This window comes from Desmodus rotundus, chromosome 6, assembly GCF_022682495.2.
Source record: "Desmodus rotundus isolate HL8 chromosome 6, HLdesRot8A.1, whole genome shotgun sequence".
In the NCBI taxonomy this organism is placed as follows: Eukaryota; Metazoa; Chordata; class Mammalia; order Chiroptera; family Phyllostomidae; genus Desmodus; species Desmodus rotundus.
In genome coordinates this window covers 159,607,269-159,630,035 of record NC_071392.1, presented here as the reverse complement: position 1 = coordinate 159,630,035, position 22,767 = coordinate 159,607,269, and the positions used below count along the sequence as shown (strand labels likewise).

Genomic DNA, 22,767 nt, shown 5'->3' with positions numbered 1-22,767 from the left:
GGTCGCTGGCATCTGCATCCTCGCCCCTGCCCGCAGGCCTGCATCCGGCATCCTGCTCGGCTGGACAGGGTGAGGGCGCGGCGCCTGGAGGGCCATCGGAATGAGTTCCCGCCGCATCTGGTCCACAGCACACCCTCGCTGCGCCTGTCTGGAGGCCGGGCACCAGGCAGGTAGGAGTCTTGGAAGGCGTGGCCAAGGACGGGCACAGGGTTAGCGAGGTTCTGAGCACAGCCAGGTCCTGAAGGAGGGAGACGCTGCCCTGCGGAGCGGAGAGCATCCCCTCCACTGTCCCCTGGCCAGCCCCGGGGACGGTGACTCCTCTTTAAGGCCTCTCCCACTCTGCAGCCGTGTCCCTTCCAGAGTGAAGCTTGCCCTGCACAGGTGTGCGCTCGTGGCAGGATGTTCTAAGCAGCGCCCACCCATCCGGGGCTCCTGACAGCACCCCCAGCGCAGAGCTCCATGGGCTGAGCCCGGGCTCGAGGGGCCCACTGGAGCTTGCTCAGGGGTGGGGAGGCCTCATGGGGGAGTGAGGACCCCTGGGGTGGGGAGCTGGAGACTAGAGGGGCGGCAGGGCTCCTGTCTGTCTCTCTGGCTGGGGCCTCCCAGCTCCCAGGAGACTAGTGCCTGGTTACTGGGCCCTGTGGCTGCCAACCTTACCCATGCTGAGCGCCCCAGGGACCTGGCCTCCAGGCAGGCCCTGGGAGCGAGCTCAGGCCACTGGGGTGGGATGGCTTTCAGCTCCCTCGGCAGCCTCCCAGTCCAACTGGAGAGCCAGCCTGGGGGGGCAGGGGTCACAGGCCCCCGCCTCTGTGAGCCCACAGTGGGAAAGGTGGGCACACGCCTGGCCAGGTCTTGAGGCTCCCAGTTGGCACGCGCAGCCCCGGGCCCTGCCCTGCACGTGTACGCCGGCCACCCCAGGCCTCGCCCACCCTGTCCTGTTGCCGCGCTGGGCCGCCATGATGCGGTGAGGGCCGAGACACGGTGGAACCGGAAGGCGAGGGAGTCCCAGAACTGCCTAGGGGTGGGAGGGAGTCCCAAGTAGATGGAGCCAGCTCTGCTGACATGTGCTCGGGGTGGGGCTTCTGAAGGAGGAACTCGTGCCTGGGAGGCAGTGGCCTCCTCCTGCGCTCTGGGGCTGTGCTGCCCCCGCTGAGGCCCGGATCCTTCTGGCCCGAGCCCTGGTCCAGCGCCTCCAGCTCTCCCTGTGGCCTGGCCGGCCGCCCTTTCCTGCCCCCCTGCCCCTGAGGGTTTTGGCTTCTCTGGTACAAGTGTGAGGTGTGCACTCCCTCAGCCCGGCGGCTGCCGCACACAGTGAGCGGCGGCGGCACACTGCATTGTTTCCTGTCGCCCCTTCGCCGGGACCCTCTGCCTGGACTCTGCCCCGCAGACCTGTGGGACCACAACCGTGTTTAGGGTGTCCCCCGCGCACCGTCATCGCCTGTTCCAACAGCACAGTTCAGCAGTTGACCGCTCCAGCTTTTGCTGTGGGTGTTGGCGGCTCTTTGGCCTTCCTGTCCTGCTGCTCTTTAATCAGCAGAGGAAGGAGGACGGAGCTGGCCTGGGTCCCTCATCTCAGCTGGCAGAGGGTGGGGACAGGCCTCTGGGTGGCGCTGGCCACGGTGCTGACGGCCACCCTGTGGGCACCTTCTTTGGTCCCTTGACCCCTTTGTGGCCTCAGGTGACCTGTGAATCTCGGAAGGGGGCGGCATCCTTGGACAGACTGGACCGTAGCAGGAAGCCACCAAGGGGGTTTCTGAGCTGTCCCTGGGGCAGAGGTCACAGGTCACAGATGAGAAAGCCCTGAATCTCAGCTGATTTTAAATTCGAGACCTGGACGTGTAATTGAACTTCTTCAGTGATGAAGCATGGCAAGGGAGAGGAGTTTTTGTGAAAGAGTAACTTAAAGATGACAATAGGCAAGAATCGTGTCAGCAGAATTAGGGGCCTTGGAACATGAGGTGGGAGTTTGTGTCCTGGCACCTTACACACTCAAGCACAGGACTGGTCGAGGAAGGACAGGGGTGAGTTCACATTTTGTTTGGCTTTATCCACAGAGCTCCCCACTCCTCTCCAAGGAGCTCAATGCTCCCCGTCTCTGGGCGATGTAGCGACAGCTCTGGCCCCCTGGCCTTTGGGGCATGGGAGCAGTGCAGGTTGCGTGGCCCGTCCCGGAGGGCAGGCATCGATGCAGAGTGGGTTCTGGCCTGGGGGCCATGGCAGAAGCATCCTGGTTGGGGTTGGGGGGGGGGGGAAGGATGGAGGCTGGCTCCTGGCAGCCAGGCAGCCCCAACACACAGCAAGGACAGGGTCCCCAGGAGAAACAGGTCAGGGTCTGTGGGGGCCAGGCTGTCCCTGGATGGTGCCTGCAGGAGGAGTTGCCCCTGTGCGCAGACCTTCTGTCACCTGCGGCAGTGGCACCAGGACAGGGCTCAGGCCCCCCCCAGGAGCCACCGGAAACTAGCCAGTTTGCAGCCAAAGCCCCAAGAAGAGGAACAGAAAGAGTGGCTGTAGGCCCCTCCTGTGGGGGAGGCCAGTCAGGCTGAGGGCTGGGGCTGGGGGCCGAGGCTGCAGGACTGCGACTCCCATTACCTGGGGGCTTTTGCTTTAAGCCCCACACCAGCTCCCTGACAAGAGCTGGGCCGGGTCTGGGGGTCTGGGCTTGGGTGCTGCAGGGGAGCAGTAGCATCAGGCAGTGTGCAGGGAAGGGCTCCCCGGTGCAGCCGTGACACGGAAGCCCTCGCTGTGCCCTGGGATCGTGGGCTTGAGCGGGGCGGGAAGTCAGGCTGGAGCCTTTCAGGTTGGGAAGTGCCGGCCCCCTGCAGACCTGGGGTGGCAGACGGGCCGTTCCCTTGAGGAGAAGCAGCGCGTTCAGTGAGGAAGCAGGCTGGTGCACTCTGCACAGCAGGAACCAGCAGGTACCCACGGGCACTCCCGTGCTCAGGCCTCGAGGGTCCCAGCTGCTGCGAGGTCGCCCGCTGCCCCTGGGCTGCCGAGCCTGGGTAGGGCTGCCCTCCTCTCGTGGCTCTTCCCTCCAGATGCCCAGCCAGGCTTGCTACCCAGTGAATTTGCCGCAAACCCGAAATAGGTTTTTCTGTCTATAGGGTTTTTTAGGTTTCGAAACTGGGGTCAGAGGGTTGTGGACCTGTATTTCGGCCGTAAGGACTTGGGGTGGCCGCCAGGGGGAGGGGATGAAGGGGCTCCCTCATCTGCGCATGTTGAAAGTGGCCTGGCATCAGTGGAGGCAGGGGGTGCGGTGAGCCTATGCCCGTCTTCCAGCCCGAACCACGGGCAGCCGCTTCCTGTAAGACCGGGGGTCGAGCTTGAGAGCTGGGTTGCCCTGCAGGCCCAGCCTCCAGACCGAGGACTCCATCTCCGGGCTCTTTCCCATGGGCGGGCCCTTCCAGCTGCTGTGTTGGGCCACAGATCCTTGCAGCGTTTTCTTGCCTCGGTTTTGAGCCCACCGTGGGCTCTGGTTTGGGCAGACCAGCAGCGAACAGCATTACCTGTGAGGCGGCAGGGGTGTGGGGCACACCTGGTAGGCAGGGGAGTGCCTCAGAGCTACTGAGGGTACCTGCCTAACCCAGCCCCACCAACTCTCCCTTCCTCGGTGACACTCGCTGTCGCCCCGGGCGTGACAGACACGTCCTCCAGGCCCAGCCGCGGCGCCTCTGCGCATGTGCCCGCGCAGCTCCGGCCTCATCCCCTGTAGGACCCTTGTGTAGTGCAGGCCGCCCACCCCCATCAACATGCGCTGTCTGTCCTGTTTCCTTCATTTTAATACTTTGTGACTCTTCTTTCAAACATCTCTCTTTTCATAGACAAACATAAGGGGGATCGAGTACTTTAACAATACACAAAGTATAAATACTGGCTCTGATTTCCGTTGCTTCATCCGGACGCTCCTGCTGGGAGGCTGAGAGAGCAGGCTGAGGGCGGGGGCTGGCAGGGCACGGGGTGCACAGCCTCCTGGGGCCAGGGAGCCCCGGAAAAACACGGGAAAGGTCAAGAGCACACGCCTTGTGCTGTTGTGTGTTCTTGCCTCAGCGTGTCAGCTGGGGAGAGGGCAACAGAGTGTGCAGGTGCCAAAGTGCTGTGCGTGGCACTGAAGCGTCAGTCACCTGGTCCCCCAGGATGCGAGACCCAGGTGGGCAGGAGGGAGCACACTGCCTGCAGGCCATGTCCCAGCGCCGCCTCCATGGGCTGGCCTGTGCCGCTGGCTGTCTATGCCAGCACCTGCTGGACTCCTGCCTGGTCCGTGGAGCATCTCTGGCGCCCGCAGGGTGCTTTCTTCACCAGTCGCCGCAGCTTGCTGGGGAAGCTCCTATTGATATAGCGGTAAAGCAGCGGCGTCACGGCGCTGCTGGAGAGGGCAAGGCACCTGGACAAGTCCTTTGCAAAGAGCAGCATCCCCAGGTGCTGCCTGTCCACGGGCCTCCCCCGCAAGGCCAGGGCCGTGTGCCCCAGGAGGGTCAGGTAGTGTGGCGTCCAGAGCCCGAACTGCGTGCACACAGTGGCCACCAGGAGCCGGTGCACCGAGGGGTCCAGCCTCCCCAACTCCTGGTCGAGGGGCGTGTCCTGCTTGTGGATCCGGGCGACGAGCGCGAGGGCGTAGAGCACGGCCAGGCCGGGCACCAGGTACCCGATGAACAGCATGATGGCGTCGGCGGCCTCCGTGTGCTGCATCTGGGTGCACTCGACCAGCCTGGCGGCCACGTGGCTGCAGATGTAGAAGAGCAGGGAGGAGAAGCTGGTGAGGAGGGCACCGCCCCAGATGAAGCCGCACACGTGCCGGCTGTTGTAGGCGCTGGACATGTAGGTGCGTGGCAGCGCCCGCTCGATGTAGTAGTCCAGGCTGAGCAGGGCCGTGCAGTACACAGTCACCAGCGCGCAGACGTCGAACAGCAGCAGCAGCGTGACGTGGGCCTCGCTGCCAGAGCCCCACGGGGCCCAGCCGGAGGCGCTGGGGCCCAGCAGGAGTGCAGGCGCCAGGGCGCTGAGCAGCAGGCCCGCGACGGCCATGTTCACGAAGTAGACGTCGGGCATGGCCATGCTGCCCTGGTCGTGCAGGTTGACCAGGATCAGCAGGCTGTTGTAGCCCAGGCCGACAGGGACGCCGACGACCAGGTAGAGCAGGGAGATGGCTGACAGGGCCAGCTGGGCGTGCTGGCAGAGGGGCGGGGCCTCGCCCCTGCCCGTGCCGTTGAGCGGACTGCAGCTCCACATGGCACCAGGCGCCGCAGGCTGTGGGGAGAGAGGAGTTAGTTGGTACCTGGAGCTGAGCCCTGGGCCTGCAGGCCGCTCGGAGGAGCTCGGGGACAGCCAGAAATTGTCCCCAGAGTTTCCTGCAAAAGCCATCGTAGGCTGCCCGTCTCGGGTCCCAAGTGGGGCCATTGCCTGGAGGGCCACGTGCTGCTGGGGCCTTTGCAGTGTGGCCAGCCTCCTAACCCCATTTCTGCGGGAAAGGGGAGCAGTGGGGCATGGGTCCTGGCCCCTCATGGGGCTGCTGCGTCCTGGCCATGGCAGACACCCCATCTGCTTACCCTCAGAGCCCCTGGCAGAGTCAGGCTTCTCTCCACCACGAGGGGACGCTCCGCAGGGCCCCTGCTGGCCTGGGCCCGGAAGCCCTGGAGAGGTGGGGGCTGGGCCGGGTCTCAGACCTGGGCTCAGTGCTGCCCACTGGGCCCAGACGTTTGGGCGCGAGCCTGCCCTCCCCCAGCGTTGTCCCTGGAGAGCAGGACAGGGAGTCTGAGTGCCCGCCGGCCACGAGCAGCCCAGCCGGGACAGACATGCTGGGCACCTGGGGGCAAACCCCACGTGCTGTTTGTCCCAGGCCTTGCCATGAGAGGTGTGACTCAGCCAAGGTCAGGAAGACCTGCAAGCAGGGAAGGGTGGGCTGGCACTCTGCCTGCTGGCCCACACACAGCCCTGCCTTCTGGCATCAGCTTGGACCCTACCCAGCATGCGGGGGAATCGACAGCCCCTCTGCCCACCCCCCCACCCCTCTCTGTCGCGCCTGGGCCTGGGAGCAGGCGACAGAGCATGGGGTGGGCAGGCCCCGGTGCCTGAGCTGCACTGGCCGAGCAAGAAGCACTGCTTCTGGGGAGGGCTGGCTGCGCGGGTGGGAGACCCGAGAGGGGGCTGCAAATGTGCGTGAGGCCTGGTCCCACGGTGCTTGGGAGGCCACCTGCAGGGGAGCCCATCCCTCTACCTCTACCTCACAGGCCCCACTGGGCAAGTGGCCCGGGGTGGCCCGTTCACCTGGTGTGTGAGGCTTGGATGAGAACTGGTAGGAAGGACAGACGTCACCAACCTCTGGAGGAGAACCTCACATTCAGAGACTGTTGGGCCCAAGCACATCTCTGCTTGCAGACCACGGAGCGGCCCCCTCAGCGCGCCCACCCAGACCTGGCACTGTCCAGGCGCAGGCCACAGCCACAGCCACAGCCACAGCCCCCCCACCGAGCACCGGATGACAGGGACAGAGGGCTCTGCAGCCTGTGGATAGTCTGGTCAGTCACGCTGTATGTACCACAGGCCTTCGCCACTGCCTGCCGTGTCCCACCACCTCAGGCTGGGGTGACGAGGGCACCAGGAGCACTGCTTGGCAGCGTCCTCCTGCCCCCCAGCAGGAGCACGTCTGCATGCCCCCCCAGCCCCGTCCGACTGCCCGGGGCCAGCTGGGGGACGTCAAGTCCAAGGCAACGTTGGCGACCCTCATGAGCACCAACAGCAGCCCGAAGCAGCTGTGTCAGACATGACAAGAGTGCCGGGTGGGCCGGGCCCAGCTCCGCCCACACGCGCCACATCATGCCACCGTGAGGGACAGCAAGGGGACAGGTTCTTCCATCTGGACGGTGCTCCTCAGCCTGCAGGGCTGGATGCCTGGGCAGAAGAACCACCGGGCAGGGAGGCGCCCCTGCCAGAGTCCGGGGCCCGCACAGCACCTGCAGGAGCAGCCCCCTGGGCGTCCTCCCGCCGAGTGCACATGGCCCCCTTTCCCGTGCCTCCTTCCCGAGTGTGCGGTGAGTGGCTGCTGCCTCCTGTTCCAAGGCTCCCGCCTACTGAGCCGCGTGGGAGCTCATGGTCGTGGGCTCCGTCCAGCAGACCTCACCCTTGTGGCCACTGTGGATGTTTTTCGCCCCAGTGTCCTGGCCTTGCCTGGCCCCACGGTCTTCAAGGACCACCGGAGTCCACCAGGACATCCACACCTGCTTCCGCTGTCAGCCTCCCCTACTGTGGGAATGGAAGGTGGGGGCCACAGCCCGTCGGGGGGGGTTCGCTGGTGAGAAGTGCAGTTCTGCTCCCACTGCCAGGGGCCGTGGCCCAGGAAGGCACGCTCCTGGCCCCCAAACCAGGCCTTGTGAGCCCCGCCCTCTGTCAGCTGCCCTTTCACCCACCAATGGACACACCTGCCCAGCCTCTCCGTCCAGTCCCACAGGTCCTGCCCCAGGACAGAGAGGCTCGTGTGCTCCTGGGCACCCAGGCTCTCCCGAGCGGCCTGTGGCGGCACCACATGGAAGCAGGTCGCTCTGTTTCAGCCTCGCCTGGCAGGCACCACGGCCCCGCCCTGTCTGTGTTTACAGCCAGTCTCAAAGGAGGGGCTGTGCCTGGCCAGGCTGGTGCCTCAGGCTCCTCCTGCCTGCCCCCTCCTGCCCCCTCGGTGGCCGCCCGTGTGTGGGACACCACAGTTAGGAGCTCCTTTCCCCTGAGGAGGTCAACCAGCAGACATTTATGGGTGGGAACCAAGGACACAGAGTCGACCCTCTGGGACGTAGCTGGACTTCAGGGAGGGGTCCGGGGCTCCCCTGGGGGGAGGGTGCACCAAGAGCTCTGAAGCGGCGCAGCCAGGGGCAGGTGTCCAGATGGTGTCACCAATGAAGGGAGGGACGAGGTCCTCCTACAGGCCGCTGCCAGCTCCTCTGCCCCAAAGCACCCCCACACTGTGGCTCCGGGGGATCTGCGCTCCCAGCGGGCATTAGCCTGCCTCCAAGTGCGGCAGGAAGAGCAGCTGGCAAACATCCGGTGCTAGGCTCAGACAGGCTCCGTTCCTGGGAAATCAGGTAGCATAAGACCTGCTGAGGACGTCCCTGAAGTGCTCCTGTGCCTTACGGCCTCCGCCTGCACAGGTGGACAGGCATGGGGACAGGGACTCTGTGCCTGGGCTACAGATCCAAACTGCGTTGCGCGTCCCACTGGCAGCTTCTGGGCTGGGCTGTAAGCCAGGCCTGGGCAGAGTCAGCCGTTCACCCAGGTCGGACTGCTGTTCTCTGCCATGTCGGCTACGAGGGTGACCCTGATGTTGGGTGCAGGTTATGGCTGAATGGTGCTGGTGTTTGTCCACTTTCAGTCAGAAAAGGGCCCGCTGTGTTGCCTGTGCAGCGTGCTTCCTGAGGGTGGCGGGGCACCTTATCGCTCCGGGTCTTACCAGAAATCTGGGGAGCAAACGGCAGCTGTCAGAGCTGCCTCGTTCTACAAGTGCAGGTGGGTGGCTTTTCCAAAGTGGGGACCATTCACTCAGTTCTGTGAGGTTGAGGGGTGAGAAGGTCACCTCCCAGCTGCTGGGCACAGGCAGAGGCAGGGCTGCTGGGCTTGGCCCCGCCTCCTCCCTGATCTCCATTTCCCTGAAGTCAGCCCCCCCTCCAAGTGCTCAGACTTTGTGAACTGGGAAAGGGAGTAGTCGGGGAAGAGAGAGGGCCTGACCACAGTGCTGTGACCGCTCCCCTCCCCTCCCCTCCAGCACAGGCGGGGCACAGGCATGCAGCGGCTTCTAGGTATCAGGCCTGTTCCTGAGAAAGAGGAACTTGGAACTCAGCTGGGCAACTCAGGGTTCCAGGAAGGGCCCAGAGTCGGGGTAGGGGGGTTCTAGTGTCCCCATCACCTGCTGCGTCCCCTCAGCTGAAGGGGCCTGGCTGGGTGAGGGTCCTGTGGGCCTCTCCTCCCCCCTCTCCCCCGGCAGCACTCGCCCTGGAATCCTTAGGACGAGCACCTGTGTGCAGTGCGAGAGGGCACTGCGCCCCAGCTGGACCCCAGCATGTGCAACAGGCTGCCCAGTCGGGTCAGGGGCTCCTCTCTGAGATGAGGGGACGTGCCTAGGCCCCCTGCCCACGCACTGCCAGGGACCAGGACTTGTGGCATCTCTGGCACACACCCGAAGAAGAGGAGTTATCTTGGGCCACATGGTAAATACACTGTGACACATAATCACCAGAAACAAAAAAACAACAAAAAAACCCCTCAATGTTCTAAGTAAATTTACAGTTTTTGTGCTGGGCAGCAGGTTGGACACCCCTGCTCAGGGAGCAGAGCTGTGGTCCCGGCCTCTGCAGGCAGGAGGGGTGCCTTTGGACCCCAGCAGACTTACCAGTTAGAGGAAGGATAGGAGAAGGTTCCTGAGGCCAGAGTCCCAGGGTCAGAAAAGGTTGGAGCCCCACCTGTGTCATCGGTGCCAGGGCAGCCGTGCCACCGAAGCCCCTCAGACAGGGCGGCCAGGCCTCCTGACTGAGGGAGAGGCTGTGGGACTCGCAGGGCCTGTGTCCCGCCCCCCACTGTCCATCTGAGGACTGAGCTGTTTGTAGGGCCCTCTCCGCCTGGACCCGCAGCCGGGGCCCGGGTGTCACCAGCACAAGGACCTGTCACCAGGGCCGCCACTCTTCCCACACACTCCCGGGCACCAGCTCCCAGGACCCTCGGGGCTCTGGTAACTAGTTCTCAAGAAGGTGCTGTCCCAACTTCCTGTGGGCCAGTCTCCAACCCTGGGCCACATGGCCTCCTCCTGGGCGGAGTGAGGGGCTGTCTGGCCAGGTTCTTGGTGCTCCAGGCAGAGGCTGGAGGTGCTGGCTCCAGGCCTGGGTCCTGGCAGTGAGCACAGGGTGGGCCCAGCTCTGGCCTATGCCCCTCTGACAGCTCCCCGAGCTGCCTGGAGGTCCCATGGCCCCGGCTCTGCCTCTGGTTTTCCCTCGTGGGTGCCCACAGGCTCCCTCATTGGGAGCCAGCCGTCAGATGGCATGGAGGCCTGAGGACAGCTCAGGCTTGGGCGCTGGGCCCCCTGTAGCCCTGGGTGACCGGTGAGTCCATGTGTTGGTGGAAAGGCCCTGCAGGACTTCGGTTTGGAGTGGAGGACTGCTGGGGGGCAGCCAGGCCAAGGAAGGGCGAGTTGACAGGAAAGCTGAGGCTGGGAAGTGTGTGCGGGATGGGTGCGCAGACAATAGCAGCCCCCCACCCTGGAGGTGGGTGCTGGGGCGGCAGGGGCCGCAGGCTTGGGTGATGGAGGGGGGCAGACAGGCAGGTGCCCAGTGGCCACACCCCAGCAGGGCCCAGCAAGGCACAGGAGTGTGTCCCAGGGCCGCACGGCCATGGGGCTGCAAGGAGCAAGATCCCAGCCCCAGGAGCCTCCTCCCTGCGGGAGGGCAGCTCTGAGCCTGGCAGCGCCCTGACCCCGAGCCCAACCCCCCACCCCACCTGAGGGAATCCGAGCCTGGTCTGTGCCCATGGGGGCTGTCGCAGCAGCTCCACACCCCTCAGTCTCCAGGCATCCCCGCAACGCTGGACGGACATCCAGACTCACAGCTTGGGTCACTTCCTGCCTCGGTTTCCCCAGTTTAGGAAGGTCCGCGTGAGGCTGCTGGAAGGACTTAACAAATGCAGCGTGTGCAGCACAGACGGGGCCTGGCCGTCCCTGGTGCTGGGATGACCAGGGGGCGGCCCTCACTCCCCCTCCCAGACCTCCTTCCACACAGGAAGCTGCAGTGTGAACTTCCTCTCAGGGTCGTGGCAGCTGGTGCGCGGGAGAGGAAACCAGGGCGGGAGAGGCAAGCACGTGAGCCCTGTTGCAGCCAAGCGAGCGTGCCCGTGGAGAGGACCCCCGAGAGGGCACAGACCGCAGGGGATATGCGTGGGGTCCGTGTGTGAGTCAGGGCTCAGGTCATAGCACAGCAGTGACGCCCCTGCAGTTGTCCTAAGCTGCTGGCCGCATTCACAGCTGTCTTGGGAATGAGACCTGGGAGAGGAACTGAGCTCAGGGGAGTCAGCAAACAGAAATTGTGCTCTCCAGGGAGGCGGGATGCAGGCGCGGGCAGAGCAGCAGCATGTGGGCATGCACACACAAGTGTGAGTTCACACAAGGCTGGCAGAAATGAGAACCAGCACCCCGCTCCCGTGGAGCGGAACACGCATCACTGAGCTCACCTTTCACCCCCCACCTCTGAGGCAGACACTCGTCGCTGGCCCTGGGTGTCCTTCCTCAATTTGCCCCTGCCACTCAACTAGCACCAACTGCCCCTTAAACTTCTCAGGCATCAGCTCCTGGCCACTCTCCCCTCACTCGGCCACTCATGCCTGAAGCCTGGCTGGCAGAGCCTCTGTGGCCCTGACAGCGGTGTGCCCTTTGACACGTAGGGGACCTGGGAGTGGGCACAGGAGGCCAGGCCAGGCAGCGCATCATCGGGGGGCAGGCAGCTCATCTGGGCTGCCGGTCCTATCAGCCTGCTCTGCACCCTGAGATTCAGCCTCCCATGAATGTTCTGGAACAATCAAAATGCTTTGAAAATGACTCCTGAGCTTATTTCCTTAGTACGAATAGGCAGAGAGGCGTTAGCTACAATTAACATCCAGCTGATAGGAGCCAGGCGCTCGGAGAAGCTGATGTACCCATAGTCGTCCACTGGAGAGCCACACGCCCTGGTGCTATCCCAGACGTGGGCCTCCTCGGGGCGGGAAGACGTGGCTCGTTATGCAGGCGGGGTGTCTTCATGCTGCAGCCTGGCGCTTCCCACCGCCCTGAGTGGCCCTGCAGTGACAGGGACCCAGGCAGCCTGGCTCAGCTGCATAAGCAGAGGGCTGCCTCTCGTTCTCCATGGAGAACAGGCCTGTTGGCTGGGTCTTGGCCAGGGGACCGGCGGGGCGCCCATGCCCAGCCACAGCTTCCTCCCCTCAGAGCACATGGGACACGTGCCCTTGTGTACGCAGCATGGGTTACTTGGGGGTCTTTGTCACCGCAGTAACTTGGATGGAAGCTCAGTCTGTCTCCAGGTACGCCAGACCAAGGCAAAGCAGAAACAAAACAAGGCTGGCTCAGAAGTTCAAGGGCCGGCGGGGCACAGCTCCAGTCTCTGTTTCGGGCTCTGGGCGCCCTGTCTGCCCGGCTTCTCACTAGGTGTGCTCTTACCTGGGGACGTGCTCGGAGCCACAGATGCTATCGCCACCTGTGGTTCTTTCCGAGGGAGGGGCCAGCCGCTCAGTCTTACTTGCCACAGTTGCTCCCTCGGTTTGCTGGCCTCTAATCAAACCAGAAGCTCCGTCGACAGGTGTGGGAGGCAAGGGACCCAGGTTGGACCTTCTGGGGATGCATGAGACACCGGGTCCATTTCACCCTGCCCTCTGCCACCAAGGGTGTCCCTTTTGCTGATGGAGACCCCCAGCAGCAGCGTGCTCTGGCAGGTCAGATGAGGGAGAAGACCCACTTTTCTGCTTCCTAGACCAAGTCCTCCCTGCTCTTTGATGCCTGGGCAGTGTTTTGGGTCCTGGGTCTGTGGGACCCCATGAACAGATGCAGCCCGAGGCTACCCCTTCACGAGGAAGCTTTAGCCTTAGGTGTTTAGGAGGCAACAGCCAGCAGGAGGAAATCCTGGGAGGCACCGTTTAAGGCAGCTGCTGGGGTCTCGGAGAGGTGGCCCCACCCTCGCCCCAGAGGCTGGGCCCGGGGCAGGATCCCCAGTGACACTGTAGGGGCCAGGACGTGGGAGCAGCAGGTCCCTCTTCCTACCTGCGAGTCACACAGGCACCCCTCTCTGGAGGTTCTGGGCAGCTCAGTCCTTTTTTCACCCTGTGACAGGTACAGGCGATGTGCACCTTGTAACCTGAAACCCCAGGTCGGGTGGCTGTTGCAGCACTGGGACAGCAGGTCTGTGTTGATGGCTGCACCCCGCCCGCCCCCCCCAGAGCTGTGCGCCTCTGTCCTCCGGCCACTTCTGTCCTCCCTGGAGAGGCAGGGCAGCAGCAGGGACCTCATCCAAAGGCCCTCAGCTCTGTGCAGCCCCGGGCAATGGGCTGAACCACCCAGCTTCCTGCCTGTGCCTGTGGGAAGATCCTGAGAGCAGGATAGCGATAGGAGTGCTGCTCCTCACCTTCCGCAATGCCTGGTGGGGACCCAGGGAGGGTGACAGAGGACTTGCTCTCCATGGAGCCCCAGCAGCCTGGGGACGGCTTCAGAGCCACCTCACGCACACTCTTGCATTTGCAGAGGCTGTAGGGCAAGCTTCTGGCCACCTCGTGAGTGCGTGCCTCACCAGATGCTAAGATCGGGGAGGAGGCCGTGGCTGCCCAGCTGAGATAGGGCACTCCTTGTATGAAGCTGGAGGGAGCGGTGGCGCCCATCTGCACCCGCGGGAAAGTGGCTGTGGCGTGCTCGCAGTCAGGTGTCACTCCACAGTCAATAAGAATGAAGTCTTGCCACTTGGACCACAGGGGTGGACCCAGGGGACGTTATGCTAAGCAACAAGTCAGAGATCTCACTTCCAACAAACAATTGAAACAGAAAAAGGTGGTGTGAGGACCTGAACTGGGTCGTCTCCAGTGGTAAGAGGGACGTGAGACACCAGGTCTCCCTCACACTGGTGAGAGTGACCCTGCGACTGAGGATGCAGAGCCGGGGGCTGTGATGGTGACCGCCGTTGGGTTCTGGCCGCGCAGCGGAGGCGCTGGGCATCCGCGGAGCCAGTCCGTGCCAGGCGGGGGCCGACAAGGACCCAAGGCAGTCCCGCAGAGCGGATCTCCGCTTGCGCGTCCTTCCCAGTTTGCTACGGAGCTGTCATCATGAAAGGGACAAAACTCCGACCACAGGGACGAGAGCCGGCTGGGCTGCTGGCTACCCGCGGGCACAGCTCCAGTGCCTGACAGGTTAACGACCGCAGGGCAGCGGCCAGCCTGACTCCCCTCCCAGCGCCGCGGGGCCACAGCGCCTCCGAGCCAAGGGGACCGCGCAAGGCCGGGCCCAGCGACCTGCGGGTCCCAGCGGAGCACCCGCTGACTGGGCCACCGCAGCCTGGGGCTCACTCCCTGTGCGGGCCACGACCCCGCGGGCGCCCAGCCGATCTGACCCTGACCCCACGTTCAGCGTCCACTCACCGGCTGGCTGGGCCAAGCAGTTGCTGCGGGCGGACAGCTCCGGGCTCCGGAGGCGGCAGGCTCACGGCGCTCGCCGCGCGGGGCCTGTGTACACACGTGACTGCGCGTCCCGCCCCGCCCCCCCCCCCCCCCGCGTGGCCCCGCCCCCCGGTGCGGAGGCGGGTGCTGGCCGAGGTGGTGGAGCCCTTCCGGCATGAGCGGGCTGCATGTGCAGGGGTCCGGCCTGGCAGCCAGGGCCCGTGGTGCTGAGTCAGCGCCTCCTGAGCTTCTGGCGGCCCTGCGCCCTAGGCGGCTTCGGGAGCACCTGCTGCGGCACTCCCTGGAGCCCGGGTTTCTTTGTGCACTGACCGGCCCCAGTAAGCCACTTAAAGAGACAGCACATGGTGTGCAGCCCCACTGACTTTGTAGCTGCTGTTAGAATGAAATGTTTGTGAAGTTTGAAGACAAGATCCGTGGCTCCACTGTAATTCCTGTGGTGTGACAGGACGTGGCAGCACGCTCGGGCTCGGGCTCCGAGAGCGTCCCTGTCTGAAAGTCTGAGTGTGCAGGTTGCAGGATTTGATGCGGGTTACTGAGGCAGAACGGGGCAGGAGCCATCATGGCGGCCCGGGTCGGCCGGGCTGATGGCTCCTGAGCCTGGATGGGGCCTGGGACCCGGCCTGTGGTCGAACGGCAGGGCCGAGTCTCCCGCTCGTCACAGGCCATTTGTAGACCCCTTCCCCCCCACCCCGTGACCCTGTTGGAAATACCTCAACTGACCCCTCAGCCCAGCACCAATGTTGGTGGCAGTGGGCATCGGGCAGTGGGCTGCCTCTGCCCCCAAGGCCAAGACCAGTCACTGTTAGCCAGCGCTGATGTCCTGCAGTGAGGGAGCACTTCTGTGCTAGGCCCTTGGAACTGTCTCTCAGGGCAGACTCCCACAACTCACCAGCTCTGCGCCAGCACCTTTGTACCGGGCCCGCTGTTGTGCGTACGGGTGAAAAGAACACCATCTGCTGGTCAAGCCCTGAGCCTGCTGATTAAGCAGCACCCTGACCCGAGAGACACTCACACGAGAGATGAGATGTGGGGGCAGCATGGAATAGTCTCCTCGTTTTCAGTCGTCTTGGGCCTCAGAAACTTTAAGCGATATGCCCAAGGCCACAGAGCAGATAGCGGGGTTTGAACCCAGGTGGTCTTGGGCTTCCTAGATCAGGCCTGGGGACATCGGGGTCTCCTGGCAATTCCCTGAGGAGTAGTGTGGCCTCTCTTGTGTGAACGGCCTCAGATCTGGAGTCCCCGGGGAAGAGTCCCTGGGACATCCGCAGGGTGTCCCGTGGCGAGAGCCTGGCCTGTGGGTTCTACTGAGCCACTTAATCCTCAGGTCGCCCCAAACACCTGTCTGCAAAGAAGGCGTCCCCTGCACCCAGGTGGACAGGGCGGACGGGGTCGGGAGCAGGCCAGGGCTATGTGTGTCTGAAGTGAGCGTCAGCCCACCTCCCGCCCAGCCAAGGTAGCCCTTCACAGCCAGGAGCGCAGACCCACACCCAGGCTGTGGCTGACTGCCTACCTCCCATCCCCTGCCCCATTCGGGCTCACTCCTGTGTGAGGCCCGACGACTCTGCCCTGGGCACACGGCACATGTGGACCCAGTGGCAGGAGGCCTGTGTGGGCGAGCCTGGTGCTGGGGCTCACGGTGGCACCCTAGTCTGCTGGCGTCCCTGCCTTGCTGGGGACTGTGAGCCCCCGCAGTGAGGAGGGAGGCTCCAGCCCAGCGCTCTGCTGAGGCCACAGCGGTGCCGCTCCATGGACTATGGAACTGTCATGGCCGGTCGCTGTGCTCACAGTCTTGACGCTTGGCACCCTCCCTGTTTGATCTGGGTGGCAGTCACTATGATTGGCTGCTTCCACACCGCAGGGACTCTGGACTGCAGGTCAGGGACTTGAGAGCAGCCTGCTCACCAGGGTGTGTTTGCATTTGGCCTTTCTCCTGGGGGCTGGGAGGGTGACGTGGGGGTTGCAGCACCCTGCTGAAAGGGCAGGCTGGCTTCTGAAGGTGCACCTCTTAGCCACGGCGTGCCTCCTGGGTGGACGTGCTCCATGTGGCATGTGGGTCGGGCCAGGAGTGTTCAAAGTGATTTGCTGGTTCTCGTGAGTGTGGTTCACAAGGTCACACTCAGCCCTCTGCGTGGCCCCAGTAAGGTGCGAACTTCGGAGAAAGTGTGCAGGGAGGGCTGGGTGAGGGCCGCAGGCCCACCCTGCAGAGGGGGCACGTGTGGCCACACCTTGCAGTCGGTTCTGAGCTGGACTGTGCCCACCGTGGCCATGATGGGTCAGCGCTCTGTTGGTGTGGCTGTCCCCCTGCCATCACCCCACACAGCCCCCACTGTTTCCAGAGCGTCATCCTGCCTGTTCTGCTAGCACCCCTGTCCTTGGGGGTGGCAGGGTGTCTCCTTAGTGATAGGGAAAGACCCTGGGTGGGTTTCAGACTGTGTCCTGAGGGCTCTGGCCTAACAATGAGACCAAGTGGCGATTTTTAGTTGGCGGCTGTGAGCCACCTTCAGTGTGCAGTGTGGCCGGTGGCACCGGGTATCTGCCTGCTGACTGTCCCCTGCTTGGTCCTGCTGGGGCTGCGCCTGCACTGGAGCGGGCGCACTGACAGTGTGAGGGACCGGGGCTGTGTTCTGAGTGTCCACTCCGACCCGGCCTGGCCTCCAGGAGTGCCCGGCCTAGGCCGACCTGCCGGTGCCGCAGCGGCTCTTCTCTGGGAGGTGGCACCTGAGGGAAGTTGTTGCGACATGTGTGCAGAGAACACGCCGGTTCTCTCTGCAGTGACGACGGAGGCCCTGCGGGACGTCGGGTGCCTGGCGCCCGATGTGGAAAGCTCATCCTCACTCCTCTGGAGGAGGCTCGGCAGCAACCCGGCTTCTAGAAGGGCCAGTGCGGCAGGTCTGCTCCATATCCCCAGCCCCCCCCCCCCCCCCCCCGGCTTCTCCGCCCCTCTGCCTGGACCGCCTCTCCCCCAGACAGCCAGGCTGTGTCTTCGCCTCCAGGTCTCGACTCAGCTATCACCTGCCTTCCTGGCGCCGTTTTCCTTGACCTCCACCCTCTCACAGCCTTTTTAAGTCATGACGTGCGAACACACCGGGCCTCTGTCTGACCTCCACACTGTGGCCTTCCCATACCCCCACCCCCTGCTGCAGGCAGGCAGCTGCCACAGCCTGGGCAGCTTATAAGCAGCGGACAGTTATTCCCCTTGGACACAGAGCCTGGGGTCCAGCCCCAAGGCACCAGCAGCTCCGCGTCTGCAGGGGCCACGTCCTGGTTCAGGCGGTGTTTTCTCACTGTGTCCTCCTAGGGCGGACAGGGCCACTTCTCAGAAGGCACTAGTACCACTCCTGGGGGCCCCACCCTGTGAATGAGTCACCCCGTAGCCCTCCCTCCTGCCACCATTGCGTTGGGGGTTGGGGTTCAGCGCGTCAGCCTGTGGCAGCAGCACTTCTGTCCGTCCCGCACGGTGTGCCGGCTTCCAGCAGTCGGGCGGGAAGAAGCGGTGTGACAGCTGACTGTGTGTGCATGCCCTGTCACGTGCCCAGTCTCATAACCAGGAGCTACTGAGCCTGCTTGGCATGTGGGGATTCGAGGGTCTCAGTCCCCTTGGGGCGCACCCAGCCGCTGCCTCCAGCTGCTCGCAGTAGGCAGGCCTCTTGGTCACACCGTCCCACTCCACCAGCTGGACCTTGTCCCCAAAGGCCCTGGGGGCCATATGAGGTGCCATTCTTCTTGGGGGCCCCTGTGCCGCAAATCCCAGGGGTGCGGTGAGCAGCCCAGCGCCTCAGTGTGTGGCCTGGAGGGACAGGGCACACCCTGCAGGCTGGTCCCAGGTCAGAAGGACCAAGGAGGGAGCACTGGGTGTGGCCCAGGCTGGCCTGGCTCACTGTGCACCCTCTCTGAGCCTCTGTTTCCCCTCCGCTGAGTGCAGGTGGTGGACCGGCTGGGAGCATGAGTGAGAGCCTGCCTTGGGCCGCGTGTCCCTGCATGTGGTGTTCTCGGCCAGTACCCACCCTGCCGTCAGTCTGGCCCCCATTCCGTCCCCCAGGGCAGCCCCTTGAGTCACAGGACTGAACGGTGGGTTGAGAAGGTGGGCAGTAGGTCCTTGGGTCCGAGCACTGACCTGGAAAGGCACCAGGAGGTCAGCACACAGGCACTCTGGCATCCTGACACCCAGCAGTGAGTTCATCCCATGGAACCAGAGACCTCAGAAGCCCCAGAGTCGATGCTTCCGGGGCTCACCTTCGTCTGTGCAGTGGGGGCCCAGTACCAGCACCCGCAGGGTTAAACAAGAAAGCGGGGGTGGGGGGGTGGGGCAGAAAGCTGTACTTGAACAATAGAAAAGAAGGAAAGAAAGCCCTGTCCTCCCTGCCCTCCCACCCAGGTCCCCTCATGCCTCCCCTGCCCCCTACCCACCCACCAGGATGGAGCAAGCCTCTGTGTGGGGGGTGGGAGGGAGTGTCTCTGGGGATAGCAGGAAATGGCCAAGAGGAAAAACAGGGAAAGACTGTCTTGGCTCTGGACCACGGAGATCCTTATCAGGCTGGGAAGCTGGGATGCAGGGATGTCACACCCAGAGCAGGAAGCGCACACCCACTAAGCATGCCCAGTGGCTGGGGGGAGAAAGGGCTTCTAGAGAACCCCGCAGCAGCCCAACTACAGGGTGTCCCACAGCCCCTGGGGTCCCACTTTTGTCAGAGCTGGTGGGTGAGACAGGCTGGGCTGCCCCCCTAGAACCTACTGAGGGCCCTTGGGTGGGGCTGGCAGGCTCCTGGCGTGTGGCTTTTCCTGGATCATAAAATTGACCTGCAGTCTTGCCTTAGGTGAGGGAACAAAGCTCTAGAAGGGGCTGACAGTGTGCACCGGGCAGGAAAGAGGGTGTGACTCATGCATCGGTTCTGTGAGCCTTTATGGAATCCCACTTTTTGCCGGACGCCAGTGCAGTGGCGCCAGCTCCCGTCCTTGTGGAGCTGAGGCGTGGGGGCTGGTGGTGAATCAGAACTCCAGGAGGGAGTGCAGGGGGCTGGCTACCCAGTCGCGAAGCAGACACGGTGCCCTTGAGGCTGTGGGTGACCTGCGATCTGATGTGAGTTCTGGAGAAAAAGGGAAGAGCCTGTGTCGAGGCCCTGGGGGCACTGGCAGGCCTGGTTCCAGGGGCCTAGGGTCTCGTGGGTAAAGGGAGCGTGCGTGGGCCCAAACCTGACAGTGACTTGGGCCAACATTACGTGCCGAGAAATGTGGAGCAACTGAGAGGGGGAAGGGTGCTGGACTGTACCGGTTGGGTTTCCTGCCTCCTGTGTCAGGGAGCTGCCAGGGAGGGTTGGAAACAAGGCCTGGCAGCAGGCTGGGCTGTGGGCCAGGACGCGGTCCGAGCCCCCCCCCCCACCTCCGCGTTTGCTCTCCTGCACAACCCTGTGAAGGAGGGAGGTGCTGCCCACCACGGTGCTATCCGGGCTGGGGTCCAAGAGTCCCCGTGCACCTGCGGCCACCTGGTCACGCCCCCTCCCAGCCCCACTCAGAGGGCGCCTGATGGGGAGCCCCGCCCACGCGCAGAGCGCGGGCTCACGTCACCATCCAGCCGGCTGGATCTGGTTCCAGCCGCGCAGGGCTGGCCTGACATGCGCGGTGTGAGAGGGTGAGGGTGGGGGGCGCGGGCCTGGGCAGACCCGGCAGCCGGGGACGCGGAGGTCAGTTCGTGGAGCCCGGGAGCGGAGCCGTGGGGCGAGCGGGGGTCTGCCCTGCACGAGCACGCTGCGGGGGCTGGGGCAGGGCTGTTCCCGAGGGGGTTGCAGGAGTGTCCCGGCCGGATGGGCCCCCCAGACCCGCGGTGTCCCCATGAGGGCGTGGCGCCCCTCCCCCACGGGGTTGGGCCAGGGTGGGGGGCGCTTCACCGTCACCCTAGGGTCACGGCCCGGCGCCCCGTCTCTTCCCCGCTTCCCTGCCCCCGGTTACAGAGGAGGGAGGGGCGCTGCGGGGGAGGGGGGACCTTGGGTGCCCGCGGACCCTCCTCGGGCTGCCGGAGTTCTGTGCTCGCGGTGTGCGGAGCCCTGGGTGCTCGGTTTCAGCTCCAGGCCATCTGGCCTTAGGCAAGGCCCCTTGGGCCCCCGCCCCGTCTCGTTTTCTTATCCGTAAGCCCCTGGACCGGTCTGAGCCACATCCGTGCCCCCCAACGCGGACCGGCCTGTCGCAGCTCCTCCCCTTCCCGGGAAGAGTGTTGGTCGTTCGGGACCGGTGCTGAGGGCCTTTGCAAGGCCCCCCCCCCCCCCCCCCCCCCGGCACGTTAACGCCGGGGTTCTGGAGCAGCTCCCCCGGGGTGTTTGCCATTTCGCGTGTGAAGTTACTTCGCTGTAACGTGCTACTGAGGAACGTGACCTGTTCTTTTTCATTGTTGTGTGCGCTTAGGAGTTACCGCGAAGTTGGAAAAACCTAGCCCGTGGCTTGCAATTGTGCTGAAGTCACTTTGAAAAGTACACTCAGCAATTAACTAAGTTGATGTAATGATACACTTTATAGAAACTTAATGCAGCGTTTGTTTTGATTCTGCTGTCCCTCGTTTTGGAGCCAGTACGGTGTTTTGTTTCTTATCCATAGCTCACACCGTTTGCGGACCCTGAGCCCGCGAGGGCAGCAGGACCCCGCAGAGCCCTGGGCTGGGCTGGGAGGGGAAGGGGTCGGAGGGAGAGTGGTTTCTCCGAGTGTTCTCTTCCTGTGCTGGGCGCAGAGGCCACCAGGGAGGAACCCTGTTGCAGAGCCTCGTGCAAACTTTTTTCTTCTCTGAGGGGAGCAGCAGCTGTCGGAGAGCTCGCCTCCTGCGCCTGCTGCTGTAGCCCAGACGCCTCCGTTGAGGGGGGCAGACAGGTGTCTGCTAGGTTGGGGGGCGTTAGGATTAGGTTTAAGAACGAGGTTGTCTCTAAAATGGCAAGGTCAGTGCTGCTAAGTTAGCAGTGACCGTCAGCTACTCTTTGAAGGCTGGGAAGTACATTTTCTGTCTGTTAAACGTGATTTCTAGACTCAGTTATACTTCCTGTGCTTAGTGCTGGTCAGCTCTGCCCGTGATGGCTGGCCAGAACGGCCTTCCCAGGTGGACGTACAGGGAGCCATGGGGTCCTAGTCAGCCCCATGTTCCCAGGTGGAAGGGCAGAGGTGTGCGTCCTGGGACGTGCGGGGTGCGGCGTCCTCAGTGTCCTCGAGGAAGCGGAACCTTTGCCTTCCGGCGGGGGGCCAGCACCCGGTGTTCCGTGCACCCTGCCTCGGGGCTCCCAGCCTGCTCCGCCCGTATGAGGCGAAAACAAGGAGTGTGGCAAACCCGCAGGCAGTGTCCAAGTGTCTGAGGTTGGGCAGGGGGCCCTGCTTGCTGGCCCGGAGGCTTAGTTGAGGTTTCAGGGGACAGTGGGGCCGGGGACCTGGAGGTCCAGGAGGACTGGTCTTGAAGCCAGGACTCCAGGCTCGGCCCCTGCCTCTGCCCTTGGCGGGGGCGGGGTCCCCAGGAGCCATGTCCAGTGCCTGGGCTGCCGCTGGGCTGTGGGAGGGCTTTCCAGGGACCCTCTTGCTCTTCAAGGCCTAAAAGGCTGGGTCCTGCTCAGACCCGGCAGGCGAAAGCTGTTCTCTCGAATCCCTCAGTGGGGGTGGAGCTGCCGCCAGGCCCCCTTCCTTATCGGCCCCCCCACCCCTGCTGTCCCCACTGTGTGCTGTGATGTCACCCAGGATGCAGCAGGGCCTTGAAGGCAGGTGGCCTGCGTGCCGGGGTGTGCTCCCAGCCTTCGGGCACCACCTCTCACGTCTGAGCGAGCGTGTCCTGTGAGTTGTTCTAAGGCCTCACTCCCCACGGACACAGCACGGCCACCCGGGCAGTGCTCTGGCGGAGGCACTGGGGTGGCCCAGATTCCACGTTGGGTCCATACTGTTCCCGGGCCCTTCGGTGTTGAGGTGTCCTCCCTGGGCAGGCCCACCCGTGCGCGCAGCTGTGGCAGAGAAGGGGCTGGCTGTGACTGCTTACCTCTGACGGACAAGGTGAAGCGGGGGTGGGGGGGGGTGTTTCGTACTGTCACGGACACCTGCCGCTCGTCTCTCCCTGTCAGCCCCAGGTACCTTTCCCGTGGGGCCTGGGGCCCCCTCACCAGCTCAGGGCCCTAAGGAGACCCCGGGGACCCCACCCCCAGAGCCCTGGCCCGTCTCTCCCTCCTCTTCCTGGCCACGGTCCATGGTCCCGGCATCAGCCTGCACCGGGGAGCCAGCCTCCCAGAGGGCTGCCGTGACCTGGAGTGAGCTGTGACGTGTGCCACAGTCCCCCGTCGTGTCAGCGGCACGGACCTTTCCGTTGCCGGAAACCCGGTTGGATCTCTGAAGAGCGGCCCTCTCAGGACCGAGTAGGTCTGCCCCCTGCAGAGGGTCGGGGAGGGGGAGGCTGGCCCAGGCAGCAGACAGCACGGCCCCTCCTTGCCAGCTGGGGGTCACACAGTCTCCAAGGGAACTGAGGTAGGTCACAGGCAGCTTTGGGAGACCTGTGGGTCCTGGCTTGTGTCCCAGGCTGAGCTTCGGAGTGTCGGGGACGTTGGAAAGGTCTTACGGGGCTGGGGCCGCACGTCGTGTGCTGTGCGTGCTGGCGTTTCACGTTTA

The 22,767-nt window shown here is 64.1% G+C and overlaps 2 protein-coding genes across 7 annotated transcripts in view; one reads left to right on the top strand and one right to left on the bottom strand.

Moving 5' to 3' along the window:
* Positions 1 to 22,767, top strand: part of CHLSN (cholesin) — a 55,639-nt gene that overhangs the window by 24,892 nt on the left and 7,980 nt on the right. The window contains exon 1 of one of the 3 annotated variants that reach the window (XM_071221825.1): positions 19,742 to 19,838. The exons of the other annotated variants lie outside the window; for them this stretch is intronic. The gene's annotated coding sequence lies outside the window, so the exon portion shown is untranslated. Of the gene's footprint in view, positions 1 to 19,741; positions 19,839 to 22,767 lie in introns of those variants that run through there. 3 annotated transcript variants of the gene reach the window in all.
* Positions 1,833 to 14,232, bottom strand: GPR146 (G protein-coupled receptor 146). 4 transcript variants are annotated; one of them, XM_053926226.1, is made up of 3 exons: positions 12,761 to 12,902; positions 6,259 to 12,334; positions 1,833 to 5,241 (listed from the first exon to the last, which is right to left on the bottom strand). In XM_053926226.1, the coding sequence occupies exons 2-3, from the start codon at positions 6,355 to 6,357 to the stop codon at positions 4,222 to 4,224; spliced, it is 1,119 nt and encodes a 372-aa protein (XP_053782201.1). In that variant the 5' UTR covers positions 6,358 to 12,334; positions 12,761 to 12,902; the 3' UTR covers positions 1,833 to 4,221. The 4 variants fall into 4 exon arrangements, with proteins under 4 accessions (XP_053782201.1, XP_053782202.1, XP_024432671.2 ...); XM_053926227.1 differs by lacking the exons at positions 6,259 to 12,334; positions 12,761 to 12,902 and adding an exon at positions 14,122 to 14,232; XM_024576903.3 differs by having other exon boundaries at positions 11,185 to 12,902.

Coding starts and splice junctions, on each gene's coding strand:
- GPR146 (XM_053926226.1), bottom strand. CDS start 6,357: ATGTGCTTGGGCCCAACAGTCTCTGAATGTGAGGTTCTCCTCCAGAGG. Junction 5,242..6,258: donor ATCCAAGCCTCACACACCAG/GTGAACGGGCCA, acceptor CTCTCCCCACAG/CCTGCGGCGCCTGGTGCCAT.